Source organism: Rhinatrema bivittatum, chromosome 9 (genome assembly GCF_901001135.1).
Source record: "Rhinatrema bivittatum chromosome 9, aRhiBiv1.1, whole genome shotgun sequence".
NCBI lineage: Eukaryota > Metazoa > Chordata > Amphibia > Gymnophiona > Rhinatrematidae > Rhinatrema > Rhinatrema bivittatum.
Window position 1 is genome coordinate 2047492 of NC_042623.1, and position 19922 is coordinate 2067413.

Genomic DNA, 19922 nt, shown 5'->3' on the forward strand with positions numbered 1-19922 from the left:
CAGGGAGAGGGACCCAGCTAAAAAGCAGGAGCAATCAAGGTCAAATATTCTTTTTAACCAGCCTATACCAGCTGGAATCTGCATGGACTGACAGTAACGTCTGAAAGTTACATTAGTCAGGCAACACCATTTTGAGTTAATTTGTCTCTGGGTGGAAAAAGATAGGGTGATTGGATTTTGAGCTCTGAGAGCTGAAGAAATATTGAAAAAAAACCCAAAAAAGCAAAAGTGAGAAACGACTGGGACCAGGAAAGTAATAGGCAAGCTAAGCTCTAGCTCTGCTGTTTCATTTTGTCAGACAGGCACACACTTTGTTAATCTGCATAAAATCTTTTGTGTTTTGCAATGATACAGCACACCAGCACACAATGTAACTGTACCCTGACAAAGCAGAGCAGAAAGAAAACTGAATGTACGTTTAAACTACAATAAGCACCACATTGTATATGTGTAGTGCCTAGGAAACAGAGCAAAGGAGCCAGGCTTGAATGTTACTTCTCAGATGGGATGAGAGAGAGTATGTGGTAGCACGCTGTTTTTTCATAAAATATGTCTTCATCTGTGGAAAAAAATCAGTACCTCTATGACCAGGTACAGGCAGTCTGTGTGAGAGTAGTGAAAAGAAGAGTTTACACACTAACACTACAGGTGAAAAACCCCCCTCTCCATAGGCATTAGGCACTCCTACTGACCGTCAAATTCCCAGCAGGGTAGAAAGAATGGGAAAGAGAAGCTTTGCCTGATTCTGGAAAGACATCTACAAGTGAAAATCCCATACATTTGGTAGCACTAGTAGTACCATTATACTGTAATAGTACCAATACTACCATACTACTACCATAATAGTAGTAATAGCACCCCCTGCCCTTGCTAAAGAGGAGTTTATTTTTAGGGGGGAAACACAAGCACAGACAGCATCAAGGAAAAAGTGGCCGAGGCTGTAAGATGTGCTGCGTGCTGCCATTGTTAGACACATTTATAAATTGCAGGGGCAGGAGCAGGCAGGGTTAGTAGAGGGGCAAGGAGCAGGCAGAAGCAGCACAGCCTCCTGAGAAATGCCTTTCAGAGGAGATAGATGAGCCAGTACCTGTGGAGAGGCAACTCTGGCAACTGCAATTTTATTTACTAGACCAATTTTCAGATAATAATTAAAATAATGTACAAATGAATAATACAAATGCATAAAATCAAAATATAGTATAAAACATGCCAGGGACCTGGCTAATAATGTGTTACGGATTTTTCCTCCAGGAACTTGTCCAAATCTCTTTTAAACCCTGCTATGCCAGTTGTCTTGAAAACTGTGTAGTAAGTTCCTCAGCAGAGGAAAAGTATTGAGGCATCTTACAAACAGAGGCAGGCTTCAAGTCATGAAACGAGAAGAGCCAGTGGCATGATCTTCAGGGGAGGATGCCAGTACTCGCCCCAGGGCCCTCTCTACCAGGCAAAGAAGCAATAGCAGCATGAAAGTGCTGGAACAGGGGAAGTCAGACCTCAAACCAGCCCCTGGCCTTTATCCCCAGTGAGGTGACAGGCAATCAGCCCCCCTCAGTCCCATGCCAGTGGCAATCAGCCCCCCTCAGTCCCATGCCAGTGGCAATCAGCCCCCCTCAATCCCATGCCAGTGGCAATCAGCCCCCCTCAGTCCCATGCCAGTGGCAATCAGCCCCCCCTCAGTCCCATGCCAGTGGCAATCAGCCCCCCTCAATCCCATGCCAGTGGCAATCAGCCCCCCTCAGTCCCATGCCAGTGGCAATCAGCCCCCCTCAATCCCATGCCAGTGGCAATCAGCCCCCCTCAGTCCCATGCCAGTGGCAATCAGCCCCCCTCAATCCCATGCCAGTGGCAATCAGCCCCCCTCAGTCCCATGCCAGTGGCAATCAGCCCCCCTCAATCCCATGCCAGTGGCAATCAGCCCCCCTCAGTCCCATGCCAGTGGCAATCAGCCCCCCTCAGTCCCATGCCAGTGGCAATCAGCCCCCCCTCAATCCCATGCCAGTGGCAATCAGCCCCCCTCAGTCCCATGCCAGTGGCAATCAGCCCCCCTCAGTCCCATGCCAGTGGCAATCAGCCCCCCTCAATCCCATGCCAGTGGCAATCAGCCCCCCTCAGTCCCATGCCAGTGGCAATCAGCCCCCCTCAATCCCATGCCAGTGGCAATCAGCCCCCCTCAGTCCCATGCCAGTGGCAATCAGCCCCCCTCAATCCCATGCCAGTGGCAATCAGCCCCCCTCAGTCCCATGCCAGTGGCAATCAGCCCCCCTCAGTCCCATGCCAGTGGCAATCAGCCCCCCTCAGTCCCATGGGATGTGTCACCACCTCACTGTCCTCTCCAGCATGGAAGGAGGTGCTGTGCTGCACCTGGGGAAAGATTGCCCTGGATACTCAGCCCTTACAGATAATAGCGCATGGGGGATGTAAGCAGGTGTTAGCTCCTAATGACAAAGTGCCCTACCAGAAAGCATTCAGCAGCAGGCATTGTTATCCCTGACCTGTACAGTCAAAGCAGTGCTTGCATGCAGGCTCAGCTCGTCAAGGTGGAGAGCAGAGGCATCCATTTCACTAGTGGCGTCTGGACTAGCCAGATCCCTATACACACCTGTCTTGCACACTGCTGGCAACCCTTCTAGGCAGAGGAAGGTTTAAGCTCCAACATGGGCAAATGAACAGGGCTGTGTTGCACACCCACGTGATGGATGAAGAAAGATATTGTGCTGAACAGCAATACAAAAGATGATAGAGGCCTGGCAGCTAGGGTGGAAAGAAAGGGGTGCTGTAAAGGTACTAAAAGTATTTAAAAAGCAGTGGAAGATGAGGGCTTTACACGTGTGGCACCTGCCAGTAAATGATGCCGTGAAGGAGAAGGAGCAAACATCAGCTCAGTCCTGCATGAAGTGATTGAGCAATGCAGGACAATAGTGGCGCATGTCCACTGGGGAGTGAAGGACGAACAGCAGGAAGCAGCCAAGGCAGCTGGGCGCTGGCTGAGCTAGGATGCTAGCACCAGCTGCGTTCTACCTCTCGGATGCTGCAGAGCTCAGGAGGTGAGATAAATGTGGACCGCCCCTCTGGGCTGTTATGATTGGGAACATATTATACACATTTTATTCCAGCAGGCTGCTTCTGACGGATTGAGCAGGATGGCTTTATAGCTTGGATTTTATAGCTTTGATAAGTGTTCATTTGTTTTAGGAGTTTGGAAGTGTTCATGCCACTGTTTTGCTGCCCTTTGCTCGCCCATAGGTGCATTGTGGTGCATATGCCACCAGCAGCCGACGTAAAGGTGGTGGTGGGGGGGGGGGGGGGGCAGGGCCACAACCAAAGACGAACTGGAGTCTGGAGATGCTCAGGTGTGTGTGTGTTGGATCATGTGTGAGATCATGTGTGAGAAAGAGGAAACGTGTGTGAGAGAAAGCATGTGTGAGATCATGTATGAGAGAGGAAACGTGTGTGAGAGTAAATGCATCTGCATGAAAGAGGTTACAGGGCCGGTACTAGTCTTTTTGCTGCCCTGTGTGAAAAATTACTGTGCTGTCCTCCCCCTGATTCATTCAGTGCCTGTCGTGGGCCCATCAAATAAAGCCCAGCTCCATCCTGACACCCCCCCCCCCACCCAGAACCCATGGATAAGGAAGTGTATTAGGTACCCTAGGCAAACCTTACAGCCTGGCACCTCTTCAAATTATGCATTTATATCAACAGATTTTACATGAAAATAGACATTCTGAGGTACAATTAATATACACGTTGTGATAGCTACATGCACTGTTGTGCTGCCAACAAGAAAATCTGCAACTTGGAATTCATATGGCATCACACCTATTGTAATGTTTCACGTCAGCATAGATCAACACAGTACTATCTGCCAACACTCAAACAGTAACAACCCTACCTAAGAAAAGGAATACTGCAAATATCAATACACCTCCTATCAGGAAAACAGAACAGGCCAAGCTACTACAGATCCCTATAGAGAAACCACATGCTAAAAGAATGCTTCATCTCAGTCTCACATGCAGAACTCAAACCCTCACCAAATACAGACTAAAACCACATAAAGTATAAATAGAAAGGTACAGACAAAAACTGAATTGTAAAACACAACACGTCAAACTCTATGCAGTGCAACAATGGAAAAACAAACATTTCACCATTCTTCATGAAATAAACAATAAAATCAAGATATATAAATCATTAATCATAATAGCAAAATCATGCTAATAAAATAACTTCAAAACAGCTAATAAAAAGAATATCCAATAATTAAAGACTCATGCAAATTTTGAAAGCTTTCCCAAACACTAATAAAATATTTCAAAACAGCAAACAATTACACCACCCAATAATTAAAAATAAGGATAAAAAATCTCCCACACTCCATATCTGGGAACTTTCAATTTTCAAACTGAGCTAGTTATGAATTAATGGGAGGAGGTGGTGGTTGTGATACAAAGACTTTCTCCTCACTCTCACATACAGATACTCTAACACAGGCATACTCGCTTACTCGCACATATTCATACACTCTTCCCCACATGCTCTCTCTCATACACACACACACACACACATATATGGTCTCTCCTCCATATGCTCTCACATACACATAAACTTGCTCTCTCTCCCCTACATGCTCTCTCTCTCACACACACACACATATATGGTCTCTCCTTCATATGCTCTCACATACACATAAACTTGCTCTCTCTCCCCTACATTCTCTCTCTCTCACACACACACACACACACACACATATATGGTCTCTCCTCCATATGCTCTCACATACACATATACTTACTCTCTCTCCCCTACATGCTCTCTTTCACACACACACACACACACACACACACACACACATATATGGTCTCTCCTCCATATGCTCTCACACACACATATACTTACTCTCTCTCCCCTACATGCTCTCTCTCTCACACACACACACACACACACATATGGTCTCTCCTCCATATGCTTTCACATACACATAAACTTGCTCTCTCTCCCCTACATGCTCTCTCTCTCTCACACACACATACACACACACACACATTCTTTCTCCCCCTCATGCTCTCTCAAACACAAATGCTCTCTCCCCTCCCCACAGGCTCTCATCCCACACACTCGTTCTTCCTCACATACTCTCTCTCACAAACACATACTCTTCCCCCCGATCCCCTCCCCACATGCTCTTTCTCCCCATATACTCTCATATACACATCTACTCACATATGCACACACGCATATACTCTTTTTTTTTACTCTTCTTCCTAGCTGTAGGCATCACCAGCAGCTTTCTTCTTGGACTTCCACCACATCAGAAGGCCTCCACTGTCTCACTTGTTCAGCAGAGATGCTGCCTCTCTTCTGCAGCGCGCCCAGCTGATCCTGCCTCTTTCCTTCCATGCAGCCTGGCCGATCCTGTCTCTCTCCTGCCGCACTGCCCAACTGATGCTGCAATTGACCCTCTCAGTCTTTTCTTCCGGCTGCTCCTTCCAGCTATGACAATTGGGCCTCCTTCTTCCTGCCCACGTGGGCCCACAGCACATTTCCTCTTCCAGTCTTCCAGGGCTGGAAGAAGGAGGTCCAATTACCTAGGTCCTGCAGCTGCCATCAGTGTTGGGAATCGGGACAAAGTTTTTTTTACAATTCTGAGCAGGTCCAATGGAACCAGTAGGTGGCTGCTGGGTCGCCCCTAAACCTGTGGCACCCTAGGCGATTGCCTAGTGCTTCCACCAGTCCTGCCCACACCCTTTACAGACACACACAATTAAATTATGCATTTATAACAAATTTTACATGAAAAATAACATTCAAGAGCACAGTCTTCTGAGGCACAAATATCACTTACAGCATGAATATTATATTCACATGCACTGCTGTGGTGCCAACCAGAAAACTCTGCACAAAAGACACTGGGAGCTCCTATGGGATTAGACGTTTTGTAATGTGTGCCTGGTGAGGGCTTGGCCCTCAGAAAGCCATGAATAAATGTAATTACCATTACCATAAACCTCGCATAACAAAACAACCCTAACAACTTTATCGATGAAAAGGCAGCACTGCACATATTACACCAGGACCTAGAACACCAATAAAACTCTTAATTGGAAACCAGGCTGCTATAGATCCCTACACAGAAATTACATGCCAGCAAAATACCTCACCTTGGTCACATGTGCAGAACACAAAAACTAAATACAGAATAAAGAAATCAGAAAGTATAAACAGAAACTGTGCTGAGAAGAACTGAACTGGAACCCACAACAACTCAGCTTCTATATGCAGAGCAACAATAGAAATATGGAAACACTGCCATTCTTCATAAAACATTAAATAATAAAATCAAGAAATATAAAACATTAATCATAATAGTAAGACATATTCATAAAAAGAATATTTCAAACCAGTTAATGAATAGAATATCGAAAATTTCCCAAACACCAAAAAAAATTTAAAAATCTGATGAATAAAAATCCAATTAAAAATGTTTTATTCCCCCCCAAAATAAATATTTGAAAAGAACAGAATCATCAAATTACACCCAATAATTAAAACTAATAAGGATTTAAAAATTTCCTCTTCATATCTGGGATCTGATTTCCAGTCACCCTGAGATTATCTCTCTCACACATATGCACAGCAACACATTAATTCTCTCACACTCCCACTCTCTAACATACACAGGCTGCCTCTCTCGCACCCTCACAGATACATTATGTGTGTGTGTGTGTGTGCCTGTGAGAGTCTTTATGTGACACACAGGCTCTCACAGGTACATAACATAGACAGCACACAAGCTCTCACACACGCATTCATAGGCACACAGATTCTCACACAGACACACAGAAGTTCTCAGGCACACACTGAAGCTCTCACACAGACACACACATAGGCTCTTACACAGTCTCACACACACACACAGGATCTCTCACACACACACACACACACACACACACACATAGGATCTCACACAGACATGCATACACACATAGGATCTCACAAAGACACACGCATATGCACACATAAACAGGTTCTCAGACATAAACAGGCTCTCACTCATTCACACATACATAATACAAGCTCCCCCCCCCCCACACACACACACACGGTGTCCTGTTATCATCGGGCTGTGGTGGGATGAGCTCCACCATGATCCAATGGTTCTCCTGTGTAGTCTTCAGGCCATGACAGGATGAGCTCCACCACAGCCCCACAGGCCTCCTGCTGTCTTTAGGCTTAACAGTCCATCGATCTTCCTAATTTTGGTGTATCCCAGCTTTTAAAATTCACCTTCAATTGTTCACACAGGCAAACAGAAAAGCTAGTACCGGCCTTGTATGTGCATATGTGTGAGTGAGAAAGAGCTCTGAGCATACGTGTGTGTGCGAGAGACTCTCTGTGTGTTAGCTTGTGTGAGAGACCGTGTGTGTGTGTGTGTGAGAGAGAGAGAGCCTGTGTAAGAGACAGAGTGAGCCTGTTTGAGATACCCTTTGTGTGAGAGAGAGAGAGCCACTGAATGTGAGAGACAGCCTATATGTTTGTGAGGGTAAGAGTCAGTGAGTGAGCATGTGTGTGAGGAATGGACATGCATTTTAGAGTATGTGCATAAGAGAGAGAGAGGATAAAGTTTGTGTACCTTCTATTCCTTCAAAATCCATGACAAACTCAGAATAACTGCAAATCAAAAGTTCCCAGGTATAGAGAGTGGAGGATTTTTTAATTCATTTTTTTGTAATTACTGAATGTGTCTGCTGTTTTGAAATACTTTTTTTGAGGTTTGGTAACTTTTTTTCAAATTGTTAATATGAGATTTTAATTACTGGATGCTATTCTATTTCTAATTCTTTTATTGGTATGGTTTATGTTTTATATTTCTTGACTTTATTGTTTGTTTTATGATGAATAGTGCTATTTCTGTTTTCCAGTGTTGTATTGACGTTTCCAGTTCAGTTTTTGTGTGCACATTTCTATTCATAATTTATCTCTTTTTTTCTGTTTTTAGTGAGGATCTATCTATGTTCTGCCTGGGTGAGGCTGTCTGCTAATGTGTAACCTGCTAATGTGTAGTTTCTGTGGAGGAATCTATAGGCGTATTGTGTTTTAGGGCCTGGTGTAACATTTCCAGTGCTGCCTCTTCACAGGTGACTCCTTGGAGTTACTGCTGTTAACGGGGTGACTGGTTTGTGTTTTTCTTTTTGTGTTACTTCATGACAGGACTGACACTGGAAGGTTGCTACTGAGGTGATGACGGATTTGAAGGTTTTTATTGTTGGTGACTCTCTGTGGATGCAGATTGCATTACAGAATTAAAAGAGCAGGACTGACATTCACATTCTGTCACTTCTTGCAGAATCCATACGGAAGATCAAAGAATTTTAATTGTTGTTTTACTGGGAGGTTAAAACTGGGCAGGTTTTATTTAAAACTGATCAGACGTACCTTGGGACTTTTTCTTATTGTACCTTTTTATAGCCAGTTTAATGGCTGGGAGGGGGAGGGATGTTTATAAATGTAATTCTGACTTGCCCCCGTCATCACCTGAAATGCTCTGTGCAGAGATGCTACTGCTGCTGTCCATAGTTCCTCTGCATCTGCTGGAGCCCGCACTACTGTAAAAGCTCGCTCATGATTCTCTTACTTCCTGTAGAAATAATGGTGAACCTGCAGCTGTGACGCTAACTTTGAAGAAGCCTAGGAGACATCATCATTTGTACTCAGAGAGAGAATGCTCAGGCATGGACATAAAACAGTGCAGTGGGGTTTCACGTCAGAAGGAAGACCAGCACTTTACATTCAGCCCCGCGTTACAAAGCTTTCTGAGTTTCAGTGCAGTGAGGAGGAGGAAGGTAGGGATACTGCCTGTTGGAACTCATTAAGGCCAGTCTTAATAACAAAGATTACAAGAACAATTACAGCTGACAGCAACACTCTTTGTTAGGTTAAGCTAGAAAGCCTGAAGCAGGAAAAATAAGACAAGGATCATATTAACATCTTAAAGGTACAGGGCATAAAAATCTCTTCAATCAAGCTTGCTAAAGGAGATGTTGAGTTAAAAGACCTGCTACAAATATGGACCACATTCAGATTTTTGGCAGTAATGCTGGTTGTTGAAAGGAAAAACATTAATGGTACATCCTTAACCCATCATACTAGAACAAGCTACACAGTTTCGCCAAATATGAATTCTATTGTACAGAAGGCTGCAGAATCACAGCTTATAAAAACAGTTCATAGGAGCATTTTGGTTTCCCTTCATCAATTGAAAAGATATTTGCTAAGGTAACCCAGCAGTTTAGGACTTTGTAACTAAAGGAAACATGAACGTGAGAAGGCAGCCCAGGATATAGCAGACTTCAAATGTCTATTGCAGTTCAGGCTGAATTCACTGTCCACTGAAACAGACCAGGCGGGACGGTCAATTTTGGTTCCAAAACCAGTGTAAACCACGATACTGTTCCTGTCTCTATTTGGAACGCTCTCAGTACTAGAGTTTTGATCATGGTTTGCAAAACTGTATTTTTTTCTGACAAACAATGTGCAGCATAATGCATTTCAACTTTGCATAAATAAACCTCATTGCCGTACACAGTCAGCATCTGGACTCTGAAGTTAGTGGTAGAATTGAAGGCAAATGCAGTGCAAATGGCCGATACCAGGTATAAAATTATGTAAAGTTAGCAAAAAGAGGAATAGTATTTGCTGTGTTAGCAGCATTTACTAAAGAAAGTGGAAGCTCTGAAGAGCAGGCAACAGAGGACAGAAGTGCTAAAAATCACATTACTACTGGGTGAAAATATCTTGTTTGCACAACTAGATGGTTTCTAAGTTTAGGAAAGATATTTTAAATGCAGCGCCCAACCTACGCCAGGATCACTCACATTGTCTAATCAGGACAAATTAGAACTAGAAATTCACGTGACTTAATTTTAAAACTAAAGTTGTTCCCTGCATTCAGTGTACCGGACATTGGGTATCAGCTGCTATCCCATCTCATTTCCCGGCGGTTTCCAAGGCAACCTACAGTGGCTTGGAGAGTGCCAGCAGCACTGCAGGAGCAGCAGTGCCATTGACGCCTGCGCATAGGAGAAGTAGTAATTCTCACCCTGTATCAAGTGAAAACATCGAGGCTGATACTCAAAGCCTTTGCAGGATTTCAAAGTTTCCTCCCATGACTCAGCTATGTCTGGGTAATGCATTCTCCACACAAACTTTGGTGCTGGGGGTGGGCCTAAACGTTAGCCACTGAGTGCAGTACCAGGTAACATTACCTGAGTATATCCAGCTCAACACTTAGCTGACTAATTTCCATTGAATACCTGGGTAACTCTCCCTCCAACTAAGCCACTGAATAGCTTGCAAACTCTTTAATGGCTCCTTGGCAAGTCTGAATAGTTAGAAGCACAAGGTACCCCATTCTCTGGATATGACTGGTCCATATTGCTTCTGATGTCAGAGCACTGCAGTGGTGAGCACCCAGGACTCCGCCTGAGGCATCTAAGGAGGCAGAGAACAGCCCCCTGCTTCCTGCCCCAGGTACCCCCCCCCCCCGCCCCCTCCCAGGAAGTGTGGAGGAAACAAGAGAAGAGAGGGGTGGCCAGAGTGGATAAACACAGCAAGGAAGACTCACTCTGCCTCCTAATCCAGCCCTGTATCCTCCAGTGAACCTGCAGCACACGAGAGTTCAGTTTCTATCTGCATATTTCTACTTCTCAATCCTGCAGCACACGAGAGTTCAGTTTCTATCTGCATATTTCTACTTATCAATCCTGCAGCACACGAGAGTTCAGTTTCTATCTGCATATTTCTACTTATCAATCCTGCAGCACACGAGAGTTCAGTTTCTATCTGCATAATTCTACTTATCAATCCTGCAGCACACGAGAGTTCAGTTTCTATCTGCATAATTCTACTTCTCAATCCTGGGGCACACGAGAGTTCAGTTTCTATCTGCATAATTCTACTTCTCAATCCTGCAGCACACGAGAGTTCAGTTTCTATCTGCATATTTCTACTTATCAATCCTGCAGCACACGAGAGTTCAGTTTCTATCTGCATATTTCTACTTCTCAATCCTGCAGCACACGAGAGTTCAGTTTCTATCTGCATAATTTCTACTTCTCAATCCTGCAGCACACGAGAGTTCAGTTTCTATCTGCATAATTCTACTTCTCAATCTGCAGCACACGAGAGTTCAGTTTCTATCTGCATATTTCTACTTTCTCAATCCTGCAGCACACGAGAGTTCAGTTTCTATCTGCATAATTCTACTTCTCAATCCTGCAGCACACGAGAGTTCAGTTTCTATCTGCATAATTCTACTTCTCAATCCTGCAGCACACGAGAGTTCAGTTTATATCTGCATATTTCTACTTCTCAATCCTGCAGCACACGAGAGTTCAGTTTCTATCTGCATAATTCTACTTCTCAATCCTGCAGCACACGAGAGTTCAGTTTCTATCTGCATATTTCTACTTCTCAATCCTGCAGCACACGAGAGTTCAGTTTCTATCTGCATAATTCTACTTCTCAATCCTGCAGCACACGAGAGTTCAGTTTCTATCTGCATATTTCTACTTCTCAATCCTGCAGCACACGAGAGTTCAGTTTCTATCTGCATAATTCTACTTCTCAATCCTGCAGCACACGAGAGTTCAGTTTCTATCTGCATAATTCTACTTCTCAATCCTGCAGCACACGAGAGTTCAGTTTATATCTGCATATTTCTACTTCTCAATCCTGCAGCACACGAGAGTTCAGTTTCTATCTGCATATTTCTACTTCTCAATCCTGCAGCACACGAGAGTTCAGTTTCTATCTGCATATTTCTACTTCTCAATCCTGCAGCACACGAGAGTTCAGTTTCTATCTGCATATTTCTACTTCTCAATCCTGCAGCACACGAGAGTTCAGTTTCTATCTGCATAATTCTACTTCTCAATCCTGCAGCACACGAGAGTTCAGTTTCTATCTGCATAATTCTACTTCTCAATCCTGCAGCACACGAGAGTTCAGTTTCTATCTGCATAATTCTACTTCTCAATCCTGCAGCACACGAGAGTTCAGTTTCTATCTGCATATTTCTACTTATCAATCCTGCAGCACACGAGAGTTCAGTTTCTATCTGCATATTTCTACTTATCAATCCTGCAGCACACGAGAGTTCAGTTTCTATCTGCATATTTCTACTTATCAATCCTGCAGCACACGAGAGTTCAGTTTCTATCTGCATAATTCTACTTCTCAATCCTGCAGCACACGAGAGCTCAGTTTCTATCTGCATAATTCTACTTCTCAATCCTGCAGCACACGAGAGTTCAGTTTCTATCTGCATATTTCTACTTCTCAATCCTGCAGCACACGAGAGTTCAGTTTCTATCTGCATAATTCTACTTCTCAATCCTGCAGCACACGAGAGCTAAGTTTCTATCTGCATAATTCTACTTCTCAATCCTGCAGCACACGAGAGCTCAGTTTCTATCTGCATAATTCTACTTCTCAATCCTGCAGCACACGAGAGCTCAGTTTCTATCTGCATATTTCTACTTATCAATCCTGCAGCACACGAGAGTTCAGTTTCTATCTGCATATTTCTACTTATCAATCCTGCAGCACACGAGAGTTCAGTTTCTATCTGCATATTTCTACTTCTCAATCCTGCAGCACACGAGAGTTTAGTTTCTATCTGTATATTTCTACTTCTAAATCCTGATCTCTTGTTCTGTGTTTGGCAGGGGATTTTCTCTGTGTGTGAGCAACGTGAGGTATTCTGCTATTCTATACTTTCTGAGTACTGCGCCCCAGCAGGAGGAGTATTGTTACTAATACATTTGGAGGTTCAGCCTGCCTTTGCAGATAATGCTCCAAGAGGCTTACAGCATTTTTAGGTATTTTACGCCCCTTCCCCAAAGGATTTACAACTGAGGTAATGGGAGCTAGAACAACCTGCCCAGGGTCAGAAGATGCGTCTGTGGGATTGAACTCTGCTTTCCTTGGTTCTGGCAGCTTCATCAGGTAAGGGGCTGGGAGCAGTGGGGGAGGGTGTGCCTGGCTGAAGATTTGCACTAAGGACATCAGAAGCACAGTGAGCAGCGCTGGGAGCAGTGGGGGAGGGCGTGCCTGGCTGAAGATTTGCTAGGCCCCCTCACTCCTGCACTAAGGACATCAGAAGCACAGTGAGCAAGCGCTGGGAGCAGTGGGGGAGGGCGTGCCTGGCTGAAGATTTGCTAGGCCCCCTCACTCCTGCACTAAGGACATCAGAAGCACAGTGAGCAGCGCTGGGAGCAGTGGGGGAGGGCGTGCCTGACTGAAGATTTGCTAGGCCCCCTCACTCCTGCACTAAGGACATCAGAAGCACAGTGAGCAGCGCTGGGAGCAGTGGGGGAGGGCGTGCCTGGCTGAAGATTTGCTAGGCCCCCTCACTCCTGCACTAAGGACATCAGAAGCACAGTGAGCAGCGCTGGGAGCAGTGGGGGAGGACGTGCCTGGCTGAAGATTTGCTAGGCCCCCTCACTCCTGCACTAAGGACATCAGAAGCACAGTGAGCAGCGCTGGGAGCAGTGGGGGAGGGCGTGCCTGGCTGAAGATTTGCTAGGCGCCCTCACTCCTGCACTAAGGACATCAGAAGCACAGTGAGCAGCGCTGGGAGCAGTGGGGGAGGGCGTGCCTGGCTGAAGATTTGCTAAGCCCCCTCACTCCTGCACTAAGGACATCAGAAGCACAGTGAGCAACGCTGGGAGCAGTGGGGGAGGGCGTGCCTGGCTGAAGATTTGCTAGGCCCCCCTCACTCCTGCACTAAGGACATCAGAAGCAGAGTGAGCAGCGCTGGGAGCAGTGGGGGAGGGCGTGCCTGGCTGAAGATTTGCTAGGCCCCCTCACTCCTGCACTAAGGACATCAGAAGCAGCAGTGAGCAGCGCTGGGAGCAGTGGGGGAGGGCGTGCCTGGCTGAAGATTTGCTAGGCCCCCTCACTCCTGCACTAAGGACATCAGAAGCACAGTGAGCAGCGCTGGGAGCAGTGGGGGAGGGCGTGCCTGGCTGAAGATTTGCTAGACCCCCTCACTCCTGCACTAAGGACATCAGAAGCACAGTGAGCAGCGCTGGGAGCAGTGGGGGAGGGCGTGCCTGGCTGAAGATTTGCTAGGCCCCCTCACTCCTGCACTAAGGACATCAGAAGCACAGTGAGCAGCGCTGGGAGCAGTGGGGGAGGACGTGCCTGGCTGAAGATTTGCTAGGCCCCCTCACTCCTGCACTAAGGACATCAGAAGCACAGTGAGCAGCGCTGGGAGCAGTGGGGGAGGGCGTGCCTGGCTGAAGATTTGCTAGGCCCCCTCACTCCTGCACTAAGGACATCAGAAGCACAGTGAGCAGGTTTCAGTTTCAGGCAATAGCTGGGCAAACGTCTGCAAAAAGTTAGTTTGCTTGCACAATTTTAAAAGAATCCACTTTTGTCTGTGGAACTTTGTAGGTAACTTGTAGAAGGGAACAGCAATCACAGAAATAAAATTGCTGCAGGAAAATCTTGTGGCCCAAATAAGGAAAGAATTGCTGAGCAATCTGCATGAAAAATTCTTTCCTGAAAAATCACAGCAGACAGTAAGAAAGTAAACCTAACACAAGTGCTTTAAGCTCAGTCCCCTGCCCCCCCCGAGAGGGGGGGGGGTGCCTTGGGGAGACCGGCGCTGCCATGGTAGCAGGGTCAATGGGGCAGGACAAGCAAAGGTCCCTGCAGAGACATCTGACCCCACGACCCCTCCCCTTCCAACCACCTCTATGTGCTGCAATCTCCGGGGGACCCAATCCGCTCTTCAGCATCTCATGGGAGGGTCCGCACCCCCCACATCCCTAAGGTCAGGACACAGTGCGGGCTGCAAGGAAAGGGACCTCGGAGATTTCGTAAACGACACATTCTTGGTGTCAGTAGGCAGAGCTTCCGATTTTATGGATTCATTTATGAGGAGGAGTCCAATCACATTTGGTGAGCTGAGAAACCCTGTTGTGTGCAAAGGCTGCTGATTTTCTGTTTCTCTGCATTTTGTTCCAGTTTTACACTAGATCTGTATAAATATTTCGAATAAATAAATAAAAAGTTTTATGGGACAGCATGGATTCAGACTGAAAGGGCCCAGGTGAGCCGCCCTGTATGCACTGGGAAGCTGGTGAGGGACAGACTGTGTGCTCAGATTCAAACGCGCTAAAGCTGCAAATCGTTACACGATAATATCGTATAACAGCCAAAGCACCGCCATCGTAGCTGCTCCCGAAGCCTGCAGAAAGCACAAATGCTAGCTGACACGATGTATAGGGGATATCTGTCCTGAAAATGTGGTTACTGTAGGCTGAACGGGCGAGAGATAAAGTGCACACAGACAAAGAAAACATAGAATCAAAAAAAGCATTAAAAAGCACTGCAGAATATTCTTAAGTTTCACACTTCTAAAGTCCCTGCAGAACTTTATCTCAAAGGTTTTGAAGCCATTTGCACTTTTTTGCCTGAGACTTAAACTTGGCTGCATGGCCCTATCAGCTCTCATGCCGTATGAGGTAACCTGTGATGGACTGGAAGAATTCATGGCAATTCTCTATACTGAGGGCGCCATAATCTCTTCCTCCTCCTCACAGATCCTCTGCTCTTGCCCCATTCTTTTTTGAAGATATGAACCTCGTCTCTACTGCCTTCACTGGGAGCTCGTTCCATGAGTCTACCACATCCTCCTTCTAGAAATATCTCCTAGGATTACTCCTGACTCTTCCCCTTTTCCCCTCATTGTTGGAAGAAGTCCACCTCCTGTGTACTTACTCCTATTTAATTGTCGCTGGTGTCCCCCTTTTCTTCTAGCATATACATGTTTAGACCGTTAAGTCTCTCTCTCTATGTCTTACGGCGCAGACTGTTGGTCGTTTTGGTAGCTGCCCTCTGGACCCACTCCATCCCATCTAATGTACCGATAGATTTTCTGAATATAGCAAGGTTGCATAAAAAAACTCAAGTATGGATGCATATTCATATACATTGAGTCCAGATTATTTTTAAGCAGCAAGATACATTAAATATAAAATCTTTTCAATATCACACAAAATGCGTTCAGTATTCCCTCCCCCAAAATGTATAATTTGTCATCTTACCACTTTTGTTTTCTCATGCATACTGCTCCCATACTGTTACTGTACCCATGAGTTTTCCATGTTCTGCTCCCTCTTTCACTACTGGCCTGAGAGTTTAAGAGTCGGGCACTGACCAAAGTCAAAAGTAGCCATTGGAATTAAAAAATGTAAAAAGTATCAGTAAACCAGAAGATGTGCACAGGGACGGTAACTGTTAAACAGGCCCGGGGGCACACGTGTGCGTGCGTTTACCGGCTCGCACCCATGGAAGCGGATATTTTACAGAATCAACCAATAGAGCAGAATCAAAAAATAACACTTTAAAATTCAAAATGTAGTAGCTTGTAAGTTGTAATATAGACGAACACAGCATCAGACAATTGCTGCTAAAAACATTCAACCAACTGTCTCTTGCCATGCAATGGGCTACATACAGTCTTCAATGTTGTACATAGTCACTGTTCACCCCACGTCATAATTTTGATTGCACTTATTTTATGTAGTGTTGCCCATGAAACTACCAACTTGTCGTCTTAAATGAGATGTTACGTGTTGTACAGGGGCGGATTGGCCTATCGGGGGATCGGGCATCCCCCGGTGGGCCGATCGCTCCAGTCACGTGGTCTGCTGTGTGCGGCCGTGACAGAGCCACGCTCGGCAGACCACGTGATGTGTCCTGGGCCGGCCTGGGCGGCGAATACCCGGGCCGGTCCGACATCATGAATCTGCCGCTGGTGTTGTAAGATATTATGATCTCCGAAACAGGCAAGTGAATCGCCGAAACATGGGTCTATGTTGGGTCGTGTTGAGAGCTGATGTGTCTTGTTGAGAGTTGACCATAGATGTTACAGCATTGGAGTAGTTGGGAAGGCGACGATTTGGTAGTTTCATGCTGTGTTCGTCTATACTACAAGTTGCAAGTTACTACAGTTTAAAGTTTAAAGTGTTATTTCTTGCTTCTTCTGAATTGGATGTGTCTACATTCTGAGAAGCAGCATCTGCTGTGCTCTTATGCAGCGGCTATTTTATAACCTACGCGTGTATAAGCACGCATCATATAAAACAGGCTGAGTGCACACATGTGCACGCAATTTTAAGTGGGCATACACACATGTGCGTTCAGATCAGGCTTCCACCACATACGTGAGGGGATTTTAAAAAGGGTGAACGTCCACACCACCAATGCCAATTTCACCAATTTGCCCAGGCAAGGGATAGCACTTCCCAGCCTCCCTAGTTTAATAGTCTCCCTTTTCCTCTGTTAGCCCTGACCCTTAAAACTGTGCTGACTAGCCTAGCTTGTTTTATTTTATTCCGTACACACAAGTTACACGGCAGGGGGCCCCCGGCACGTGCCTGTGCGCAGAAGTATTTATGTGCATATCTCTTGGTCTTCCCTGATACGCCCACGCCCACGCCCAGCCCAGCCCATACCCCACCGTTTGAAAGAGCGTTGACTCGTGCGCATAGCAGAAGATGCGCCTGTACACAGGAGGCTTATAAAATCTGCTTGGCACATGTCAGCCCAACTTGTACGCATATCTCCTGGCTTTGGTGTGTGCAGGGCTTTTAAAATTCACCTAAAAGTGCTTCAGATGCAACTACTGAACAACAAGGTAAGGCTTTCTCGTCTGCAGAGGGTCCTGAACGAGGAGAAGGCACTGGGAGCAGATTGCAACATTGCATGCAGCCTCTCTTTAACAGAATGGGGAACCTGGCCTGAATTGGCATTCAGAACATCTTAAATGCTTCAAAAATAAACACGTCAAACCTGATTTGTACTTACTTAAAATATACACAAAAGGTATTCAGGTGAGAGCACAACTCTGTATAACTTTCAGACTGCGAACGGGGGCCTACATTCAGCCAAATCATTCTATTTAACATAACACCTGCCATGTTCAGTGTCTCACACCAGAGCTAAACCACTCCGTTACCTCTTAAATGAATTCAAACCTACTGTCTACAAGGAAAATAAAAAGACATTCACAGAACGGCAGCAGCGGCAGCAGCATGCAAGATACCCTCGGTAGCCATAAAAAGATAACGTTTGCTTGTGTTGCCAAGCCTTGCTTTCATCGTTTCTGATGAATTTGGCTTGTGCACACAAAGAGCTGTATGGATAGAAGAGTCGTGTTTTCCTCATGATGGGAGGACACTGCAATCAGAAAGAGCTTTCTCCCGCTCACTAAAACAGCTAATTCTACAGCACCATTATTCTTTTGGTGTAAACGTACCATATTCCCATTTTTTTTTTTCACAAAGATTGTTTATGAACCTACCAAAACGTAGCTGGTCACCCGTTTTTGAAACCGTTTGGCAGAATAAATCACTCACAGTAAGGCATTTCAGTCATGTGAACTTTTGTAGAAGACTAGCCAGTGTTCTTAACAGACGCATCGTCTGCAGTATTTTTGTCACAACACAGGAAAAGCAGCCATAATATTGAATACAATAAGATGGGATTGTACACATACACATGTGAGGAGTGCAGCAAACTCAAAGATTAAGTCCAATTAAGTAAGATAAATTATATTATATAGAAGCCAAATGAAGGGGAGCCCTTGCACATAAACTCATCAACAACGCAACAACCAAGAAAAGTATCTTAGCTTCTTCAGCAGAGCACATAGAGAACTGTGTTCCGATGGCGTTGACACGCATCACCTTTCAGGACATGCAGCCAGTGTGAGGGGCCGTTACGAGTCTTTCACATCAAGTTATGAGCAGTGATGGACACAGCCAGACTTCTGCGGGTCTGGAGAAAGCCACCCTTCTTCTCACGTTAATCCAGGGCTTAGGTTTTGGCAGGGTAATGCAGGTTTTGGCTGTACAAGGTCACAATGGGCAATGTCTGCTGCCGGATAAGAGCCACAGGAGGATAAACTGGATTCCTACCATAGACCACAGGGTTGGGCTCAGTCCAGAGACCCCACCACAGTCTGTGTAATTTTCCTGTTGGCAAGAGAAAACAAATGTGCATTAATTGCAAATTTCCAGTGATTGGAGATTGCTTTTATTTTATCCAACTTACTTCTGTCCCATTCTTGTGTTTACTCTGTGGGCATGCAGATAATAAATAGATAATTACTTAGGTATCCCTTTCCTAAACAAATACAAACACTCGTTATTTCTGTCTACATAATCATTTCATAAATACAATTTTACTCAAAGTAACATTGCACACATTTTTACAAAAGACTTTGCCTAATAAAGACCTCATATATCAAGACACCGGGACTGAACCATGCTATTTAGTGCCTTATGTCCTGAATAGTAGGTACCAAAGTGTTTATACTCAGGGGTTTGAAATGAGTCCTATTCGTACAAGTCCTATATATTTTTTAAAGAACAATTTTCTGGTGCAAATAAGACCTTCCTTCTGGAGGTGAAGCCAAGCAAAGTGGAAGACAGATATTTATCTTCAAGATCAGGGATTAAGTTTTCAAAAGCAGACTTGCAAATGACTGTAAGAGTGCAGCCTTTCGATAGGACTGGATGAGTGCAGTCTGTGTAAGACTTTGATAGCCTGGCAGCCATCTTCTTATCCACCATTGTTTGTCACATCGACCCCGACAAAGAAAAGTGGAGTAGAAACGCTGCAGCGTCAGGTTGCAGATGAGACAGCATCCTTATGGATTGTCACCTCTGGATTTAAAGTCATTTGGACGTCTGCTTTTGAAAACAATCTCTGAGCTTGCAGATAAAATCCGTCTTCCATTTTGTTTGTTTTCACCTCCACAAGGAAGTTTTTATCTGCATCAAAATATTATTCTTTAAAAAAGGTATAGGACTTGTAGGAATAGGACTCATTTCAGACCCACA

At 45.2% G+C, this 19922-nt stretch overlaps 1 protein-coding gene across 9 annotated transcripts in view; it reads right to left on the bottom strand.

The window, feature by feature from the left end:
- Positions 1–11354: 11354 nt before the first annotated feature.
- The window catches only part of CACNA2D1 (calcium voltage-gated channel auxiliary subunit alpha2delta 1), a 1026983-nt gene continuing 1018415 nt past the window's right edge, over positions 11355–19922 (bottom strand). For all 9 annotated transcript variants that reach the window (XM_029615087.1, XM_029615085.1, XM_029615090.1 and 6 more), the window contains one exon: positions 11355–19052. In XM_029615087.1, coding sequence (XP_029470947.1) covers positions 18936–19052 — 117 coding nt within the window. In that variant the 3' untranslated portion in view covers positions 11355–18935. The remainder of the gene's footprint in view (positions 19053–19922) is intronic.